The following is a 20,900-nucleotide window of genomic DNA, read 5'->3' as shown; positions in this document are numbered from 1 at the left end:
ATTCAAGCATACCCTATTTCGCCTAATTCGTGTTCAAATTGCATTTTACGTTATTTCGCCATTTTGAAATAAGTGATTGCAAAAATTTTAATTTTTTTTCTTGATCAATGTGTTCTACATCATAAGTTCTACTACGGAAACACAAAAAAATTGGAATTTGTTTCCACATTTTTGCTAAAAATTCAAGCATACCCTATTTCGCCTAATTCGTGTTCAAATTGCATTTTACGTTATTTCGCCATTTTGAAATAAGTGATTGCAAAAATTTTAATTTTTTTTCTTGTCAATGTGTTCTACATCATAAGTTCTACTAGGGAAACACACAAAAATTGGAATTTGTTTCCACATTTTTGCTAAAAATTCAAGCATACCCTATTTCGTCTAATTCGTGTTGAAATTGTATTTTACATTTTTTCGCTATTTTGAAAGAAGTGATTGCAAAAATTTTAATTTTTTTCTTCTCAATATGTTCTACATCATAAGTTCTACTAGGGAAACACAAAAAAATTGGAATTTGTTTTGCACATTTTTGCTAAAAATTCAAGCATACCCTATTTCGCCTAATTCGTGTTCAAATTGCATTTTACGTTATTTCGCCATTTTGAAATAAGTGATTGCAAAAATTTTAATTTTTTTTTCTTGTCAATGTGTTCTACATCATAAGTTCTACTGGGGAAACACAAAAAATTGAATTTGTTTCCACATTTTGCTAAAAATTCAAGCATACCCTATTTTGCCTAATTCGTGTTCAAATTGCAATTTACGTTATTTCGCCATTTTGAAATAAGTGATTGCACAAATTTTAATTTTTTTTCTTGTCAATGTGTTCTACATCATAAGTTCTACTAGGGAAACACAACAAAATTGGAATTTGTTTCCACATTTTTGCTAAAAATTCAAGCATACCCTATTTCGCCTAATTCGTGTTGAAATTGTATTTTACATTTTTTCGCTATTTTGAAATAAGTGATTGCAAAAATTTTAATTTTTTTCTTGTCAATATGTTCTACATCATAAGTTCTACTGGGGAAACACAAAAAAAATTGGAATTTGTTTCCACATTTTTGCTAAAATTTCAAGCATACCCTATTTCGCCTAATTCGTGTTCAAATTGCATTTTACGTTATTTCGCCATTTTGAAATAAGTGATTGCAAAAATTTTAATTTTTTTTCTTGTCTATGTGTTCTACATCATAAGTTCTACTAGGGAAACACAAAAAATTGGAATTTGTTTCCACATTTTTGCTAAAAATTCAAGCATACCCTATTTCGCCTAATTCGTGTTCAAATTGCATTTTACGTTATTTCGCCATTTTGAAATAAGTCATTGCAAAAATTTTAATTTTTTTCTTGTCAATGTGTTCTACATCATAAGTTCTACTAGGGAAACACAAAAAATTGGAATTTGTTTCCACATTTTTGCTAAAAATTCAAGCATACCCTATTTCGCCTAATTCGTGTTCAAATTGCATTTTACGTTATTTCGCCATTTTGAAATAAGTGATTGCAAAAATTTAAATTTTTTTTTTTGTCAATGTGTTCTACATCATAAGTTCTACTAGGGAAACACAAAAAAATTGGAATTTATTTCCACATTGCTAAAAATTCAAGCATACCCTATTTCGCCTAATTCGTGTTCAAATTGCATTTTACGTTATTTCGCCATTTTGAAATAAGTGATTGCAAAAATTTTCTGATCAATGTGTTCTACATCATAAGTTCTACTAGGGAAACACAAAAAAATTGGAATTTGTTTCCACATTTTTGCTAAAAATTCAAGCATACCCTATTTCGCCTAATTCGTGTTCAAATTGCATTTTACGTTATTTCGCCATTTTGAAATAAGTGATTGCAAAATTTTTCATTTTTTTTCTTGTCTATGTGTTCTACATCATAAGTTCTACTAGGGAAACACAAAAAAAATTGGAATTTGTTTCCACATTTTTGCTAAAAATTCAAGCATACCCTATTTCGCCTAATTCGTGTTCAAATTGCATTTTACGTTATTTCGCCATTTTGAAATAAGTCATTGCAAAAATTTTAATTTTTTTTCTTGTCAATGTGTTCTACATCATAAGTTCTACTAGGGAAACACAAAAAAATTGGAATTTGTTTCCACATTTTTGCTAAAAATTCAAGCATACCCTATTTCGCCTAATTCGTGTTCAAATTGCATTTTACGTTATTTCGCCATTTTGAAATAAGTGATTGCAAAATTTTAATTTTTTCTTGTCAATGTGTTCTACATCATAAGTTCTACTAGGGAAACACAAAAAATTGGAATTTGTTTCCACATTTTTGCTAAAAATTCAAGCATACCCTATTTCGCCTAATTCGTGTTCAAATTGCATTTTACGTTATTTCGCCATTTTGAAATAAGTGATTGCAAAAATTTTAATTTTTTTCTTGTCAATGTGTTCTACATCATAAGTTCTACTAGGGAAACACAAAAAATTGAATTTGTTTCCACATTTTTGCTAAAAATTCAAGCATACCCTATTTCACCTAATTCGTGTTCAAATTGCATTTTACGTTATTTCGCCATTTTGAAATAAGTGATTGCAAAATTTTTTTGCAATGCAATGTTTTCTCATGTTCTCTCAAAGGCTTCGAAACATATATTAATTTTTTTTGTTTTTGGAATGGCACTTCTCAACGTGTAATTCAGTTGCATTTCTTTTCAAACAACTGTGAACATGAACACATATGTGCACATTGTTTACTTATTATTCGAATCATGGTTTCATAAAGTCAGTGAATAGATAGTAGATTTTCTATATACATGTCAATTTTAAAATCAACATGTTTCTTCAACTAAAAATGGCAACAACTTTGGTAAAAAAGTGAAGGAGACATCGTTAAGGTGGTACTACACCCCTTGATTAATTTTGTGATTAATTTTGCATTTTTCTCAAAAAATAACTACACACTGGTAACAAAAGTTATGTATATTATAGGGGCAATTTCACTGAAATTTCAGTGATTCAAGATAAGAGGTTCATTATATATGTTACGAAATCCGGTACATTCCCGCAGTACTTCTTTTCTTACTATAACGTACCGCTTGTCTCGTGTCACTGAAATTCCAGTGTAATAACTGGATTCCTTGCCGCCCCTGTAATATACGTAACTTTTGTTACCAGTGTGTTATTATTTTTTTGAGAAAAATGCAAAATAGTCACAAATCTATCAAGGGGTGTCACCTTAAATTAATTTCAGATACATTTTTCTTCAGATTTATTCGGTAATAATATTAGATATTGCAATTTTAGGGATTTTAAACCTATATGTTCCCAATTAAATTGCAAATTATTTTTTTAAGTGTTAAGGCCCGGTCACACTGTGACGGACGATAAGCAACGAAAGGTGACGAACGTGAAAATCACAAAATGTTGACGGCAAAGCGACGACAAAAAGAGCAAAAACAAGATTCGGTGACGAGTGGGAACGACCTTTAGCGACAACACGACGGCAAGGGACGAGAGGATGCGGCAGGAAACGGAGACTAGCGACCAAATCCGGACGTTGTCTGGGCGATGAGTGACGAAGTCTCGACGGAGCCCGACAACAAGCAACGAAGTCAGACGGCTGGCAGCGGATTTGCTTGCGGCAAGGAACGGCAACTGACGGTGGATTGCGGTGATGATGACGTGACTCAGCAGCCGACATCAAAGCCTGTGTGTGCGGGTCGTATAGTCCCCTTTGGCGTTCCCACTCTTCACAACGTTCTGATCATCCACTCAAAAAATATCAATATCAATAATAATCAAATATATTAACATCAATATCAACAATAATCAAAAATAGTAAAATCAATATCAATAATAATCCAAATTATTATCTATATCAATAATAATCAGGATTATTAACATCAATATCAATAATAATCAAAAATATTACACATATCAATAATATTCAAAAATAATACACATATCAATAATAATCAAAACTATTAATATCTTTATCAATAATAATCAAAAATATTACCATCAATATCAATAATAATCAAAATATTACACATATCAATAATAATATAAAAAACCCAATATAAATATCAATAATAATAATAAAAATAGTAAAATCAATATAAATAATAATCTAAACTTTTAATATCTATATCAATGATATATTAACATCAATATCAATTATTATAATCAAACATATTAATATCAATATCAATTAGGCATATTATAATCAAAGATATTAATATCAATATCAATAATAATAAAAAATATTTACACATATCAAAAATAATCAAAAAAATTAAATATCAATAGGAATCAAAATATGAAAATCAATATTAATAATAATCCAAACTATTATATCAATATCAATATATCAATAATGATAAAAATACTATCATCAATATCAATAATAATCAGAAATATTAATATTTTGATTATTATTGATATTATTTTCTTTTTATATGAACTTTAAAATTGCATCGTGCCGGGTAGTCTATTGAAATCGAACTGACGTCAATAAAACGTCAAACATCGCACAAAAAGACTTGATTAGAATTTACCGTCACTCATCGTGAGTTGCCGTTAGTTGTCGCTGAGAATCCGTCAGCGACCGCAGACGGCCGAAATTATTCGTCGGGAAATTTTCAACATGTTGAAAATTTTGTGACGACAAAAAAATAGTTGTGATTCCGTTCAAATTTCGTTGGAGACCGCAACCCTCATTTCTTTGACGTTTCCATACCGTGGGAAGCCGTCTCTAGTCGTTTTGAGGTCGTCACAATTTCGTTGGTAGTCGTTGTCAACGACCATAAAAAAAGACTTGATTAATTTTACAATCCTACAAATGCATATATCTATCTCATGAATCGCACAAAAGTTTAAAATCGTTGACCATCGTTTAAAAATCGTAACCCATCGCAGACCACCGTTTCAATGCCGCAGGTACTCCCAAACGATACTCGCAAACAATATCCGTCACTCTCCGGACAAAAAGTCACTGTCGCACCAAGATCGTTACAATTTCGTTGCTTGCCGCAACGTGTCGTCAGGGTTCGAGATGTGACGTCGCCTGCCGTTGGTTATTCGTCAATGGACGTTGACAACGACTACCAACGAAATTGTGACGACCTCAAAACGACTAGAGACGGCTTCCCACGGTATGGAAACGTCAAAGAAATGAGGGTTGCGGTCTCCAACGAAATTTGAACGGAATCACAACTACTTTTTGTCGTCACAAAATTTTCAACATGTTGAAAATTTCCCGACGAATAATTGCGGTTGTCTGCGGTCGCTGACGGATTCGTCAGCGACAACTAACGGCAACCCACGATGAGTGGCGGTAAATTCAAAATTGCAATTCGCAGCTTAACGTCGCTTGCCGTTCACCCCTATTCGTCACTGTGTGACCAGGCCTTAAGGTACTCCACGTTGTGTAATTCACATCTCTTCAAATAGCCAAATGTTACGTAAAATGTTAATCAGTTCTTTCTTCGCATAGATCGAATTATCAATTTAAAATGAGTGTAAGGTTCATCCTCACAGAATGGTGTCAAATAGTATCCGCGTTGTATGCATGTGTCTCGTCTGCTCTTTATTTCTGTCTCATTCGATCCCCGATTCGATCTCGTGCCATTGTCTAGTCAAACCAATTTTATGTATAGAAGAATCGGTAAAACAATACAAGATAATAAAAGTACGAGGTTCAACCAATTGGTTTTATTCTTTAATATTTTTACTATTTCAGTAAAATAAGCACAGAATTTGATTGGAAATTTAATTGTAAATTCAAAGAAAACTAATTGAATTCTACTGTTATCATGGTTGTAACAAATCCAATCAACGATTTATCTAATAATTGTAGCGTGTTGTGGTTCTCTTGTCCACACATAAATTCAATCATGATCACAAAAGGAAACACAATAGATATGATTGACATGTCAATACCAGGCATGATAAAATGATATAGGGTGTGTCACAAAAATGATACATTCGGACTTTTTTCAAAAGATCAGTGACATTTTTTCGTTCAACGTTTTCTGCATCTATTCAGTGCAGTATTGTAATGTGGTATCTACCAAAAACGTTGACAACGTAAAGAAATCAGCAAGTTTAAAAAACCCACCTCGGCTCACTTTTTGAAACTTGGTCCCATTTGTAAAAGGTACTGATTTAAACTTTATCATATTTATATAAATCTAAAACATTTCCAGAAGTGTTATGTATCTTTAATGTGCAGATGCGATATTAATTTGTAAGCTTTCTGGAACGACCTGAAAGGTTATTATCTTGTTCTTGCATGGTAAGCCAATATCCTATTGTGTTTTGTTTTATAATAATCATGATTAATGATTGAATTAAACGAATAACAAGTAGGCTTGTAATCTTGTTGGAAACGCTGTATTCTGTTGAAATAAAATAAAAACACTGATTTGCTGTTGGGTTCAAAATGGGACCAAGTTTCAAAAAGTGAGCCGAGGTGGGTTTTTTTTATACTTGCTGATTTCTTTACGTTGTCAACGTTTTTTGGTAGATTTCTTTTCTTTTTATGAATGTAGCCAAGCAGCTCCAAGCTTGGAAAGTCATCAGGTTACGAAGTGCTCCATAAAACGAAAAATAGATGTTTGAAGTTGCTATTCTTGATTCATGACAATAAATAATTAATTTTAAACAAAACTTTATCAGTCGTTTAAAACTTGATCGTCACGCGTGACTGTAATGTAATGAGGCGTACACAATGATCAATATACATTTTAATATACTTTAATTATTCAAGGCAACGTAAATAATTATGTAAAGAAAATGTAAATATGAACAACACACACCCAATGTTGACAATGCCAGAGAGACACAGAGAGTAAGTCCGATTTAGGCCTACTTCAAGTCGGAACTGGTAAATGCGCATAAGCGTCTAAATGCCCCGACTAGGCAAGATAATCGTGTTTTAATGTTTGTGGTTCTTTGTAGCCCTGCGGGCAATATACTTGGCTATCCGAATTTCGCGGTTTTGGTTCTTTGTAGCCTTCAGGGCAACCTAGTTGGATATTCCTATTAAGTAGCGGTTGTCGGCGATCTTTCGTGGTTTGTGGTTTTCATCAAGCCTTGCCATCTATCGGGAGCTAATTTATAGTTTAAGCTTGTTGGATATCCATATTTCTTGGTTTGTGGTTCTTTATAGCCCTGCGGGGCAATCTAGTTGAATATCCCTATTAAGCGGCGGTTATCGGCGATCTTTCGTGGTTTGCGGTTTTAATTTCCCTCATCAAGCCATGCCCTCTATCTAGTTGGATATCCCTATTAAGCGGCGGTTGTCGGCGATCTTCCGCGGTTTGTGATTTTAATTTCCCTTCAAGCCCTGCCCTCTATCGGGAGCTTAATTTATAATTTAAGCTTGTTGGATATCCATATTCCGTGGTGTGTGATTCTTTGTAGCCTTACGGGGCAATCTAGTTGGATATCCAAATTTCGCGGTTTGTGGTTCTCAATATCAATATTCAGCGGCAGTTGTTTGCGATCTTTCGCGGTTTGTGATTATTAATTTGTGACAATTTATAATATTTATTCCAAATATAATTTCAGTCTGAGCTGTGAACAGAGACACTGATAAATGGGTTTTAAATGACGAAGATGTCATGATAGTCAGGCATGGTGAAAGCATATGGATGGTGAAAGTAGGCCCTAGGCCTAGGCCTAAATGTGAATAAAAAATCAAACATGTTTGTTTGATGAAAAAAAATGTAATATCACAATAGCAATGGATGTTCGAAATGGTGTTATTCTTGATTTATGACAATAAATTGGTTAATAAAACATTTTTAAAAAAAGTGGTGAGAAGTTTCGAACTTGAGCAAAAATTCATAAATGGATTAGAAGTCCATGGCCTTAACCGCTTCGCCACAGGGACGTCCCGTTATAACGAGGTATGAAAGTGGAGTATTTATTAATATGAATGTATGCTGTGGTCCGGAAAGAATAAAAGAATTGTGAAAAACTTGATTTGTTGGCGAATGGGATCCAGAATTTGTATGTAGGGTATCCAGGAAAATGCTAGGGTATATTTGAAAGTGAATCTGAAAAAGTGGTGACAGTGACAGCCATGTATGGCTGTAGCAGTGACGAAAGATTGTGGATATCAGTATGATTAGCTATGATTTGCCACTAATTTTGGCTATGAAATACCGCGTGAAATAAAGCAAGAATGTTTGTTTATTATCAAACAATCGCATGACTGTAAGATTGGTGTAACTTTTTGAAATAATGAGTTATTAAAATATGACACTTTGGACAGTAAATAAGATTGAGCATGGTTTTAGATATATTTTGTACCCAGCGAAAAATATCATAGAACAATAGCGTTTTGTTCCGTGTAAATATAGTCTTGCGGTGCATCTGTTTATTCTTCTTTATCAGTCGTTTTTTTTAAAAACTTGCTGGTCATGCTACCGCATGACTCTAATTATCATTCTTACAAGCAATAATAAGGCTACAATAGTTCAAGCATGGTTTCAAAATGGTTTATTCTGATGCAATATTTTTAGACATTTGGATTAATCAAACTTTAAGTAGGTAATGGGGATACGCATCCTGCACAAGAACAAATAAACGGGGAACGATTGCTCGCTACAAGAGGAAACTGAATATATTTAATATGAAAGAATGAACAGTTTACCAACCCAAAGTGTTACAATTAAACATGACAACGAATAAACACAAATCCCGACCTGCACACAACCCAACTTGAAAAAAAAGCAAGGGAATGTGCCGGCATGGGAATCGAACCCACGACCTTCCGATCTCTAGACGGACGTCTTATCCATTAGGCTACCAGCTCCCACTGATAAACGGTGGTTTCTAATCAAACTTTGATTAGAACACATTAAATTAATCTACCGTCATAACCACGAGTTTGTCCAATCAATAATTATGCCAATAATTAGTTGGATTATCACAAAAGCAGTTTTAGTTTCTCCTTTGTTCAGAAACCTAAAATCAGAGGATTAAAAAGAGAACTGATCAAAATTTGTCTGCAACCATAATATCTAAAGCTGAATTTATAATACATCGCTGACAATAGCGATTGGTTTTCAGCCAGCGAGGTAGAGCGCTTTTGTTGCGTTAGGAAAAGCGCCACTACCTCATTGATTAAATACCAAACGCTTCAGCGATGAAGTGACAAATTCAACTTTACTGTAGGAAGGACACACACTAGTGCATAGTACCATAAGAGCACTCCTCAAAATTAAAGAATCAAACATTTCATTCAATATTTTTCAAAAACAAAATGATGATTCAAAAAAATTTTAAGTGCCAGATGAAAGAGTTATGACAATACTTTAAAATGAGACAGAATTTGGTTCCGGTTCATTGGACATTTGAGCTGCTGGGAACCAAAGTCCTGATAGAGTGAAAATTGCTTTTTAAATTGAACTTTGGCACATCATGAAAATAACGGTAAAATGTAATACTTTAAGACTGAACATTCAATAATGTGTGTAACCTCCACGGTTACGAGCACACTCCTGACAGTGATTGGGCATGCTTGCAATGAGCCCTTGAATGACTTTTTGGTCCAAATCTTGCCAGGCCCTTTGCAGTGCTTGTCCAAGTTCTTCTGTAGAAGGTGTGGCTCATGTCTAACCCTGCGTTTCAGTAAATCCTATTGTTCTATCGGATTTTAGTCCGGCAAGCGAGCTTGCCACTCCATGCGCTCGATGCCTTCTTCCTCAAGGAAGTTCTCCACCAACTTGGCCCTGTGGGGACGAGGATTATCGTCCATTAGAACAAAAATTTCGCCAACAGCAGCCGCATAAGGAAGAACAATGGGTCGGAGAATCTCATTCAGATACCGCTCACCAGTGACACCACCTCTGGGAAAGATATAGAGATCTGTACTTCCTTCAACACAGATGCCACCCCATATCATGATGATCGAACCACCTCCATAATTGCCATGTTCAACAACATGCTCTTCATGATATCGTTATCCTCGTTCTCTCCAGACTAGTGCACGTTCGTCATTTAAGAAGAGACAAAATCTAGATTCATTCGTGAAAACACAGGTCTCTATTGTGCAAGTTCCCAATTCACATGGCCATTTGCGAAGTTGAACCGGGCTCTGCGGTGTCATATTACGTCAACGAGGACACAACATTTGGCCTTCTGGCATGAAGTCCGAAGCTGTGGAGTCGATCACGTACAGCTTGGTCAGAAAGTTCCACCCCTGTGGCATTATGGAATGCTTCCCGCAGTTGGACTGCGGTATGAAATCTGTTTCTGGCAGCTAAAATTCGCAGATAACGGTCTTGGGATGGTGTTGTCAACCATGTCATCCTCCTTGTTCAGGTCCTGGGTCCAGGTCTTCTGCCATACTGTCCTGTTTGTAATTAAGTGTCGTGTGATGGCTCTGCTGATCACGCTCTGACACACTCCCAGGTTAGCAGCTGCTTGATTCTGAGTCAGCTCATCTGCAATCATTTGGACATCCCTTGCCACTTCTTTTTCACTCAGATATCTTCTGACAGCGGGTCTTACAGCTAGCTTGACAGCATACCACAACCAGAATCAAACCAAAAACACAGCCATTTTGGAGCTGAACCCGGGGCTGAACCCGGCGACTCAGACTGTTCGCTCGCTGATTGCTTGCTCGGGAGGTTTTATACGCTTAAAAACACTCATGGTGCACATACCCCGCGGATACCTTGTTTGTTTAGTGATTGGGTGGGATGTGTGTGCATGTATCTCGTCTGTTCTTTATTTCTCTCTCATTCTCGTGCCATTGTTTCTCAAACCAACTATTTTATGTATAGTAGAATTGGTAAAATAAAAAGACTGTCAATGTCAGTGGCGTAACTATGGGGGGCATGGGGGCAACGTGCCCCGGGCGCCACCCTTAGGGGCGCCGAATTGACTTCAGCATCGATTCTGTTCCCCTCCAATCGATGAAATTCAAAATGTTCGCGCAATTGTTTCAAGAATGGAGGGGGAGGTCGCCATTATGTATCCTTAGCCATGGGCGCCACAGCCCCTAGCTACGCCACGTGTCTAAGATATTCTCGGGTGAGGGAGGGTGGTAGAGGCGCCAATTTTGTTTCTTGCCCCGGGCGCTACCAACCCTAGTTACGCCACTGGTCAATGTACGAGCCTCGCCTAACTGATATTCTTTCTTTTACCATTTCATTTATAAGCATAGACTTTGATTGGCAATGCTTATATTGCCAATTAAAATTAAAATTGTAAATTAAAAGAAAACTAATTTAATTCTATAATTGTTATCATGGTTGTAACCAATCCAATCAACGATTTATGTAAATCATAGCGTCTTTCTATGACGAGGATGGTTCTCTTGTCCACACATAAATAAATAAAATATACATAAATTCAATCATGATCACAAAAAGAAACACAATAGATATGATTGACATGTCAATACCCGGCATGATAAAATGATATAGGGTGTGTCACAAAAATGATACATTCGGATTGTTTTTACAAAGTAAAATCAGCGACATTCAGGGGCGGATCCAGGAATTTTCAATAGGGTGCGCCATGGGCGCCGAGCCACCGCCGCCGCGGCTCGGTGCCCACACAAAGCCAGGCGCCGCTCTACAAAAATTAGGGGTGTGGCGCCGGTCTGCAAACATTAGAGAGGGAAATCCGCCTCTGACATTTGCTCGTTTAAATTTTATACATCTAGTATGATCTAATCACTGCAATTTTTCTCACATGCCAATATGTTTCTGATCCACATAATGTACGACACGACAATTATTGTTAAAAACAAGAGCATTCCTGACATGGATTTCGGTAGCTCTCTATCTTTCCAGATGTCAGTAAAGGTAACGGCAGGTGTTATGACCATGGCAAGACGCCGCCTGATTTCTTGATAGCTTCCATCTTCTTTGACAATCACCGAGTCCAGATTAGTTAGAAGTGTTGCCCATCTCAATATTCTCTACATCAGCTTCAAAAAGAAAAGATCGGCCAGACTCCGCCGTGAAATGTTGCTGTGGGGGATCGGCACACCTCGTCCACAGCCGGAGTCCATGAGTCCGTTACCTTCCAAGCATGTAAGAATGTCGGTACCCATTTATACACCTGGGTGGAGAGGAGTAATCGAGATAAAGTGCCTTACTCAAGGACACAACACGATGATGTCACCGGGGTTTGAACCCGCAACCTTCGGAGCCCGCTCTGCCGCCACCGTGTCCCACATCAGCTTAACAATGAGGTACAGTATATTACATTTCTCACTGGCATTAAGGTTCGACTCTGTCAATAAGGTCTTGGAATTCTGCTGCTGGTCTAGCAATCAGGGTTTATCATCAGCACATCTAAACTTAGCTATCTGACGACCTCTATGTTGATTTTGTCCTGTATATCATAATGTTACCACAACCCCGCATTCATGGCATTATATGTCAAAGGTATGGCATGGTACGGTGACAACCGGATACATTATATCTCTAACGCACTTGGCCATTATTGTGAACCAGTCACTGTCTCCACACCTTGTTCTTACTGTGGCTTCCTGACATAAATATAGTGTCATAATCAGTGCTACAATACGAAAAACACATTTCTCTCACGAAATTTCTTTAGCTTTCTTTAGAATAGTTAATAGATAGACGGAGCAGAATAAATAGACGGTAAATATTACTTTATGTCGCTGAAGCGCAAATGGCTACGATGACACTTCAAAATGCCTTCTCTATCACATCCTCCATGAATTAAAAATGAAATACTTTCCCTTGGATTTCAATGAACAGAATTTATCAATAATTCAATAGTTACCTGTGCCTTACAGTCTGTGTACTCGAAGCTGTAGAACCTCCTGACGAACCCACCGTCAAACTCTCAATCTCGTTTCCTGCATTCAGCAATGGAATCAGTACTCCCAAAACTTTGCGCGCTTCTCGACGAAATTTTGAATTTCTAAAGTAGTAAATTATTGCGTTCATAAAACAATTTGCAAATCCCATAATTTCAGCCAAATATACTAAGTAAGCTGGAAAAGAAATCCTGGTAATATTTTCATAGACAGTGCTTGCAACAAGGGGTGTATATCCAATCGATAAGACCATGGTCATGATAAAGAATGTCATAAATGTTTTCCGTTCAGCTTTTGCTTTTCGTGATTCCGTATTGTGACCAGTTTGTTGCGCTGCAATTTGCCTCGCATGATATCGCGCTACTAGGTATAAACGTAAGAACAAACACAACGTTGTAACAAACGGTATAATGACAAATAACAAAAACGCAGCTGTTCCAAAAATGTCGGTTTCATCATGATTGAGAGGACCAGTGAGGCAAGTATGCATTGTCTTTGAGAAATAAATCTCACGTCCGGGCATGTAACTACAAAATACTGAAAAGGCAATGGAACAGAACCATAACGCGACAGCAGTCATCCTTGCTCTGTTGACGGTCACAAGAAGCGGATAAGCAAACGGGTAACTTACCGCCAAAAATCGCTCCAAGTTAACGTTAAGTAAACACATAAATGAGGCGAAGAAGAAGTTGACGTTGAACATACTGCATAAAGTACAGAAAGCGTCACCGAAAGGCCATCTGTCGAGTATAGTAGATGGTATAACAGGGGAAGCGATGAAGACAACCGTGCCAAGATCTGCTACTGTCATTGATGTCATGAATACGCGTGTAACCGGATTCATCTCACGCATTCGACGGAGAACAATTAAGCATGTTATGTTGATAACAATGCCAAGGATTGCTGTAAAACTTACTGCAACTGCTTTGCAGATCAGTAGAGTCTGATATGTCATGTCGACTTGGTCATGTTGGTCATGTCCAATATTAGATGTATTCGTCCAGTTTTCTCCTTCCAAAACCATGTTAATTGTTAGCCTTTCTGACAAGAAGTGATGATTAGATGAGCCACAATGTGAACTTGTTATAATAACTTGTTACAATAACAATGTGAACTTGTTATTGTTACCAAGAATTGATGAACTTGATATTGTTACCAAGAATCTCAGTCCAGTTTACTTCTCTACTGACACTCTACATACTGAAGTGAGTAGGTGATTTGTGTCCCTGTCGCCTTGTGGATTTAAAAAAAAATAGTAAAATATAAGTAACATCATGAGCCAAATGGCCTCATTTCCAGAGGCATAGTTCAATAACTTTCACAGCTCAAAGGTTGACCTCAAATTGTGACATATATCTGTATATGAGGTTTCGTACTCAATATATGCAAAGGCCATGTTGAGTGTTCAAGCATTATTGAGGTTACAGAACTGCGTCTCAAAGATGATGATAGATCATAGCGTAGACACTTGCCTTTGACGCAGATCTGACCATAATGGTAATTCAATTTAATAATTACTTCTACAATATTAGAATATTTTTGAAGATGAACAAAAATCACGTGATTTATAATATTAAAGTAACATGGTAAATTACATTTACTAAACTTAATTAGATTAACTTGGAACGATCATAAAAAACAATCTTGAAAGTTAACTCCATCAGAACTACCTGCCGATTGGCCAAAACGAATATTGTGTCCAATTTTGAACCAATCAAGGAGGGCATTAATAAGATCATCTGTAAATGCAAGTTTGACCATAAGTAGTTTAAAGCCTAGTCATAATTGGCAAGTGAAATGAGCATTTAAAGTTATCAACCAATCAGAAATGCTGTTAGATGACTAGCAGTGTCCAGGGGGTTAAATTGGCTGATTTGTTGGCGCAATTTTAGAAAATGGTACGCCATTCCTGTAATAAGCTGTAATACACCATCACGGAATTGGTAAAAATGTATTTTGAAAATTCGGATACTATGGTCACGTTAAAAACTTCGCGAGTAGTCTTTGACAATGTCTCTCCCATTTTCTTTCTCAACTTTTTATGTATATAGTAAAGACTGTCAAAGCATACGAGACTCAACATAACGATTTTATTCTTTGTTTACCATTTCATTAAAATAAGCATAGAAATTCATTGACAATCTAATTGTAAAAAAATAATTCTATTTGCTATTGTTATCATGGTTATAGCCGATCCAATCAACCATTTATGTAATTACAGTGTCTTTCCATGATGAGGATGTTTCTCTTGTCTACATATGTGACCGTCCACCACAAACCGCTCGTTAAGTCGGCAAATTACATTGCAAAATGAGCATACAGGTTGTATTCATGTACCTGAAAGTGGTGCGACATGTTTCTCATTTTGCTAGTGGCAGTCATCAAACACCTTTTAAACCAATCATTAATCCTATTGTTGAAGAGGATAATAAGATTCTTCCTATAGCCTCCTATGTATAGAATTGGTAAATAGCTCTAATCTCTGTTTGCTTTGGCTGAATCCTGTTTCAAGTGGAGGGATAACCAACAATTAACAATGAGAGGACATTCCTGAACCTTGTTGACTTGGGGATGATTTGAAGTGACCGCCAATTATGACTATTTGATATTTATTACCAGCAATGTGGAAAAAAGACATACGTAGCACTGAAATAAGTTACCTATTGCTGAAGGTTCAACGTTCAACAAACCATAACTCAGCTGGATATCTTTTGAAGTCAAATGATATATCAATTTAAAGCTCATGATATATATTTTCTAAACACGAAATAAAACAAAATTGACCGGAGGCCGACTTTACGAGCGTTTCGTGGTGGACGGTTACACATATATAATTTCAATCATGATCACAAGAGGAAACAAAATAGACATGTACAGGTCAATACTCCGCATGATAAAACGACATACAGGTCATACAGCATTTTCTTACCAGCAATATACAGACTTGACATTAAAGGTTAGCAACTATTTTAAACTGTTGCGATTTGGTAGTTCACAGCATCTTGCGAATGGTAGTGAGCACTGAGTTGTGGCAAAAATTGCATTGATCATTCTAAATCTATCTAAATCTAAGCAAATACTCAATAAAATCGCAAAAGCGACATTTTATTAAGAAGAAAAATGGCCTACGATGAAAACACAAATATTTATACGTGAATACAGATTAAACATTACGTTACATTACATTGTTACATAATAATGCAGTTATGAATGCTACAAGACTCTAAGGCCTGGGTGCTCAATCTCGCTGATTAACTCTTCTGCGTGCCCGGAACCTAAGCCGCAGACCCACGCCGATGCACATATGATGAGAAATAAAATACTGTTGCGATATGCACTAACAAAATGTGTGTCTGCTCGATGAAAAGCCATGTTCAGTCACACGTTCATCGGCTTGATCGGCCCAACTCCTGCATTTCTCGTAACCGGCTTATAACACTTGACAACGATACCCTTACAAATTAGTGTCATTGAGTGCGTTGATTCTTTGCCGGATTATATCGACTGATCCGCAAATTGCTCACGGTGAGTAAACTCAAGTAGGTACTACAATAAACATTAATATAAAGGTTTTGAGTAATGAATGACAAACCGCAGAACAAGAAGATTGCAAGATGTTGCGAACTCGATGCCCATAACTGCTCGCGATTTCGCAACCAGGGATATGGCTACACTATATTAATTCGTCGGCGTACTGCGGCTTGAAACTGCAAGCCGCAGGAGAGCCATCGAAATGCTCCGAGACGACGCAGAGTTAATCGGCGAGATTGAGCACCAGGGCCTAACAGATGATGGGAGGTTATTCCACTCGATATGGTACGTGGAAAGAAACTGTATTTGTACACATTTGACGATACTCTCATGGACCGGAACTTCAGATGATGATATTGTCTAGTACTTGTGACGGTTTGCCTGTGAATACAATCAGGAATTCGAATTGCTATATCTTCTGATTGAATTTTATACATACATGTAGTTGTAAGACGGATATTTTTCGGCGTTCTTGTAATGTGGGCCAATTTAAATCATTTAAAATGCTAGTTACGGTACCTTCGGTTCTGTTATAGCTATTAATCACAAACCTAGCTGCTCTGCGCTGCACCATTTTTTTATTTTTTATATCAGATGTTGTATATGGATACCATACAGCGCAGGCAAATTCTAAATGAGGGCGAACAAGAGCCATCTAGATTTGTTGTTTGATGGACTTGGGACAACGATGTAAATTACTACGTACCATTGGGCCATGTTCGCCTTGGCGACAATATTGTTTATATGCAGCGACCATTTTAAATTGTGAGATATTTCGACGTCTAAGTATACATGATGTGTCACACATTCAAGAATTTCATTTCCCACACAATAAGTACACACAATTGGATGACGCTTTGTGGTGACTCTAAGCATTTGGAAGTATTGAAACTCATTTGCCATTTGTTTGACCATTTTGTACAGTGATGAGCTGTGATGTAAGGTCAGTTTGCAGGATGTCGTTATCCTTAGATGTTCTGATAACCCTATTAAGGAGACAATCATCTGCAAAAAGACGAATACAGGTTGAATTGTCTATGTGGGAGGCAATGTCGTTTATGTAAACAAAACACATCAATGGACCTAACACCGTTCCCTGCGGGACACCAGATAGCACTCGTGCCGGTTGGGCTGATTCGCCATCAACGACAACTTTCTGTGTTCTATTCAATTTTGTATCAATTTCTAGATTGAACCCTATACCATAACGGTCTAGCTTGCTTCTTAGGCAGTCGTTGATGCGGGACGGTGTCGAAGGCCTTTTGAAAATCGGGAATTTGTTGATATGTTTGCAAGCTATTATCAAAATTTCGCGCAAGGTCTTCTATGGTAATTATCAATTGAGATTCACAGCTATGGTTGGATTAAAATCCATGTTGCAAGGCAAAAAGAATATTGTATTTTTCTGAATGAGACATATGACGAAAGAGAATATGCTCCATGATTTTGCATGTGATTGACGTGCGGGACGCTTAATTTCTTTCTGCAACCATGATGGGCCGCAATATATCACTAACCGCATAGTCCGAGGCACGGGTTCATTATTGTCAGGGTTAGGGTCTAATAGGGTTAGGGTCTTATGGTTAGGGTTAGGGGTTAGGGTTAGGCTTAGGCTTAGGGTTTAGGGTTAGTGTTAGGGTAACCGTCGTTTTATCTTTTCAGTTTCTGTTTCCGTAACCGTATCCGTTTTTGTAAGTCATTGTTATTCTGAAGTGGTAGTCTCCCAGGTGTGACCAATCTTTTATTCTAGCCTTTTGTTAGTTACTGAAAATTTGAAGCTCGTGAATTTCAGTTTTCGTTTTGGTTAGTTATATTGATTTTTTACATAAAATCTTGAGATGTGCGGTTGGGTGCTAATCTAGACAAAAGAAGAGTCTAAATTTTACGGTCCTAAATTCACGGGAAATTGTACGGCTTCAATTGACTTGTGTTTAGGTATATGCACTTACGCCTAGACGTAAGTGGCTTCTAAAATAGTCTTGCATTGAAATATATACTAACCATGTTGCCAAGTTATAAGCAAAAGTCTTTCATATTGGCGATGAAACGAGCGTCTAAAATAGTCAAATATCTCCCAATGAGGCGCGTACAAGTGGTGATTTGGTAATCATGTTTTATATTGAAATGCAATACAAAAGAATTGCACTGGAGCAAAGATAATGTATTCTATTCATTCGTACCAATGGTAAGCTAATCTGATAATTGGCTGGGTCTATATGTAAGGCTCGGGTTTATTTTAAATGTTATTTTTGCAGAGCTTATTTTCAGTCATGGATCATACTGATAAATTTCGCAACGGATGGAGAGGGAGGAGGGAGGGTTGGAGGAAATACTTGAAACTGAACAAGTGAGAGTGGGAGGGTGAGGAAGAAAGAGAGGAGAGGAGAGACTGAAAGACTAGAAAGAGAAGAACTCGAGAGGAGAGAGTAGGGACTGGGGAGGGAGTGGGGAGACTGATCATGGGGGGGGCAGGAGGCAAAATAGGGAAATAGACATTGATGGAAGGGCGACACTGTGACCATGCACAAGTGCTTTGGGGTTCGACAGGCTCATAAGCGGACCTTTTGTGATTTTAGGGCTTATTTGCAACGTTTTTACAGAAAAAAGTGGACTTTGTCATTCGGATTGGCATGCATTTTGTCAAATTAATGTAGATCAATTTACCAAGAGGGCGCTAGGCCATTAAAAACACTGTTGTTAATATTATCTTTTCTCACCTCTATTGAAATAAGTTGATTGGTACTTCAGAGTTAACAATGAAATCAGATTACAGTAACTTACTGAATCCCTTGCGTTTTCGTATCTGAACAAAAGACTTACGGAAACTGAAAAGATAAAAAGACCCCTAAGGGTAAGGGTTAGGGTTAGGGATTAGGGTTAGGATTATATTCGTATTTATTAGTACTAATATACTAGCCCTCGTTTCAACTTTTCTGTTTCGGGAGCTCTATTGTTCAGAAACGAAAACGCAAGGGATTAAGTAGGATGGTGTGTAAGTTGACTTCATTGTTACGTTTGGGGCATCATGCTTCTCATTTGAAGAGGTAATAATAGGTGCTGTCAATCACACTTATGTCTGTCAATAAAGGTTGGATAAGTCAATTATATGCAACACCAACGCTCTGCAGGGTCTTTTGTTCTATTGTTTCCGATTAGAGCGCTGACATATTGGAAAATGTTGCCAATCAATATTCATGAGAGTGTACATTCAACGTCCAGTTTTCGAAATTGGGTGACTTGTGTTTGGCAGGTGTGAAATACATCTGACTGGGTGTTTTAATTACGTAACGCATAAAGGTTTTGGCATCATTGAATGGCTGCCTAGTGCTGTTATATGCTTAATTTCTATAATAATAATTATTGTCATTATTCATCACTTTCTTTTCCTTTCTCTGCACTTATTCTTTCTTATTCCTACACTTTAGCAGTGGCGCGCGAAAAATGTTACCACAGGCCTATTGAAACTAAACTGTTGAAATATGGGAATAAGTGGAATAAATTCGCGCGAAGCGCTAAAAAATTGGCATTTTGTGGCTAACATGGCCAAATATGAGGTCGATTTCGACAGAAACCCACACACAGGCGTCAACATGAGGTGGGGTGGGGTGATTGTATGGACAATTCCGTGGCAAAATATTCGGGGATTTACCCCCCCATCTATACGCCTTCGCTCTCCGTCTCCCGCTCTCTCTCTCTCTCCTTCTTCCCGTCTTCCTTTCTTTTTCTTTTTGTCTTCCTCCCCTCCCTACAATCACGATCACACATCCGCTTCTCCACTTTTCACCCCTCGACTCCTCCTTCACTACCTCAATTGCCTCTACTGGCCTTTAAAATGGATATTCATGATATTAAGAAACCCATTTGACTTCATTGGACAGGCCTATAACCATGATAACAACATAATATAGGCCTACTGCGAAGGAGTTAATTTAATTATAGATAGTGACACAGATAGACCTATATACATAGCAGCTATGGCACGTTGTTACGGTAATCGATCAATAACTCTATTGAATTGATTTAAATTAGGTGCCTAAATAAAGATGGGTCGTAAATAATTGTACTTCGACGGTATAGTGTGATTTTGTGTGCTGGCAAACACTCAGTCACACCCTTGGGTTTAATCAGGACAATAGGTACCTCTCAGTCAAGTGGGCGCTTTCACATGACATTCTTTTGATCACTTATTGACAGTAGCCTGCCTGGTAAAGCGTTAATACGCTGTCAGGTTAGTTACCGATTTAATGGCGGAACTCTTTTGTTTTGAACAAAAGGTACCTCTCGATGAATAGCTTGGCGGATTTTCAAATCGGCACAAAGTTACAATGCGTTATGTAATCCATTGCGCCTCCACGAATATGATACCTCCGTGTGCAACACTGGCGTCTCAAGTGGGCAATCTTACTCACTCTTACTTTCTTTTAAAAAAAGGACCCCTGCCTCTTCTCCTCTCGCTTTCTTCTCTTTCTAGTCTGTCTGTCTCTCCCCCTCCCCAACTCTCACCTGTGCCATCTTTTGAATTATGTGGATATCTGAATTATATTGGATGTTGTATTTCCTTTACCCTTCTCCCCTCTCAC

The 20,900-nt window shown here is 37.2% G+C and overlaps 1 protein-coding gene across 1 annotated transcript; it reads right to left on the bottom strand.

The window, feature by feature from the left end:
• Positions 1-12,748: 12,748 nt before the first annotated feature.
• LOC140158408 (trace amine-associated receptor 9-like) lies at positions 12,749-13,813 on the bottom strand. The gene has a single exon (XM_072181500.1). It carries the CDS (start codon positions 13,811-13,813, stop codon positions 12,749-12,751), a length of 1,065 nt encoding a protein of 354 aa, XP_072037601.1.
• Positions 13,814-20,900: the final 7,087 nt, after the last annotated feature.

Source organism: Amphiura filiformis, chromosome 8, assembly GCF_039555335.1.
Source record: "Amphiura filiformis chromosome 8, Afil_fr2py, whole genome shotgun sequence".
NCBI lineage: Eukaryota > Metazoa > Echinodermata > Ophiuroidea > Amphilepidida > Amphiuridae > Amphiura > Amphiura filiformis.
This window is presented reverse-complemented; position numbering and strand designations above follow the sequence as displayed.

What these genes read in the sequence shown, in the direction of transcription:
- LOC140158408 (XM_072181500.1), bottom strand. Translation starts at nt 13,813, where the DNA reads ATGGTTTTGGAAGGAGAAAACTGGACGAATACATCTAATATTGGACAT.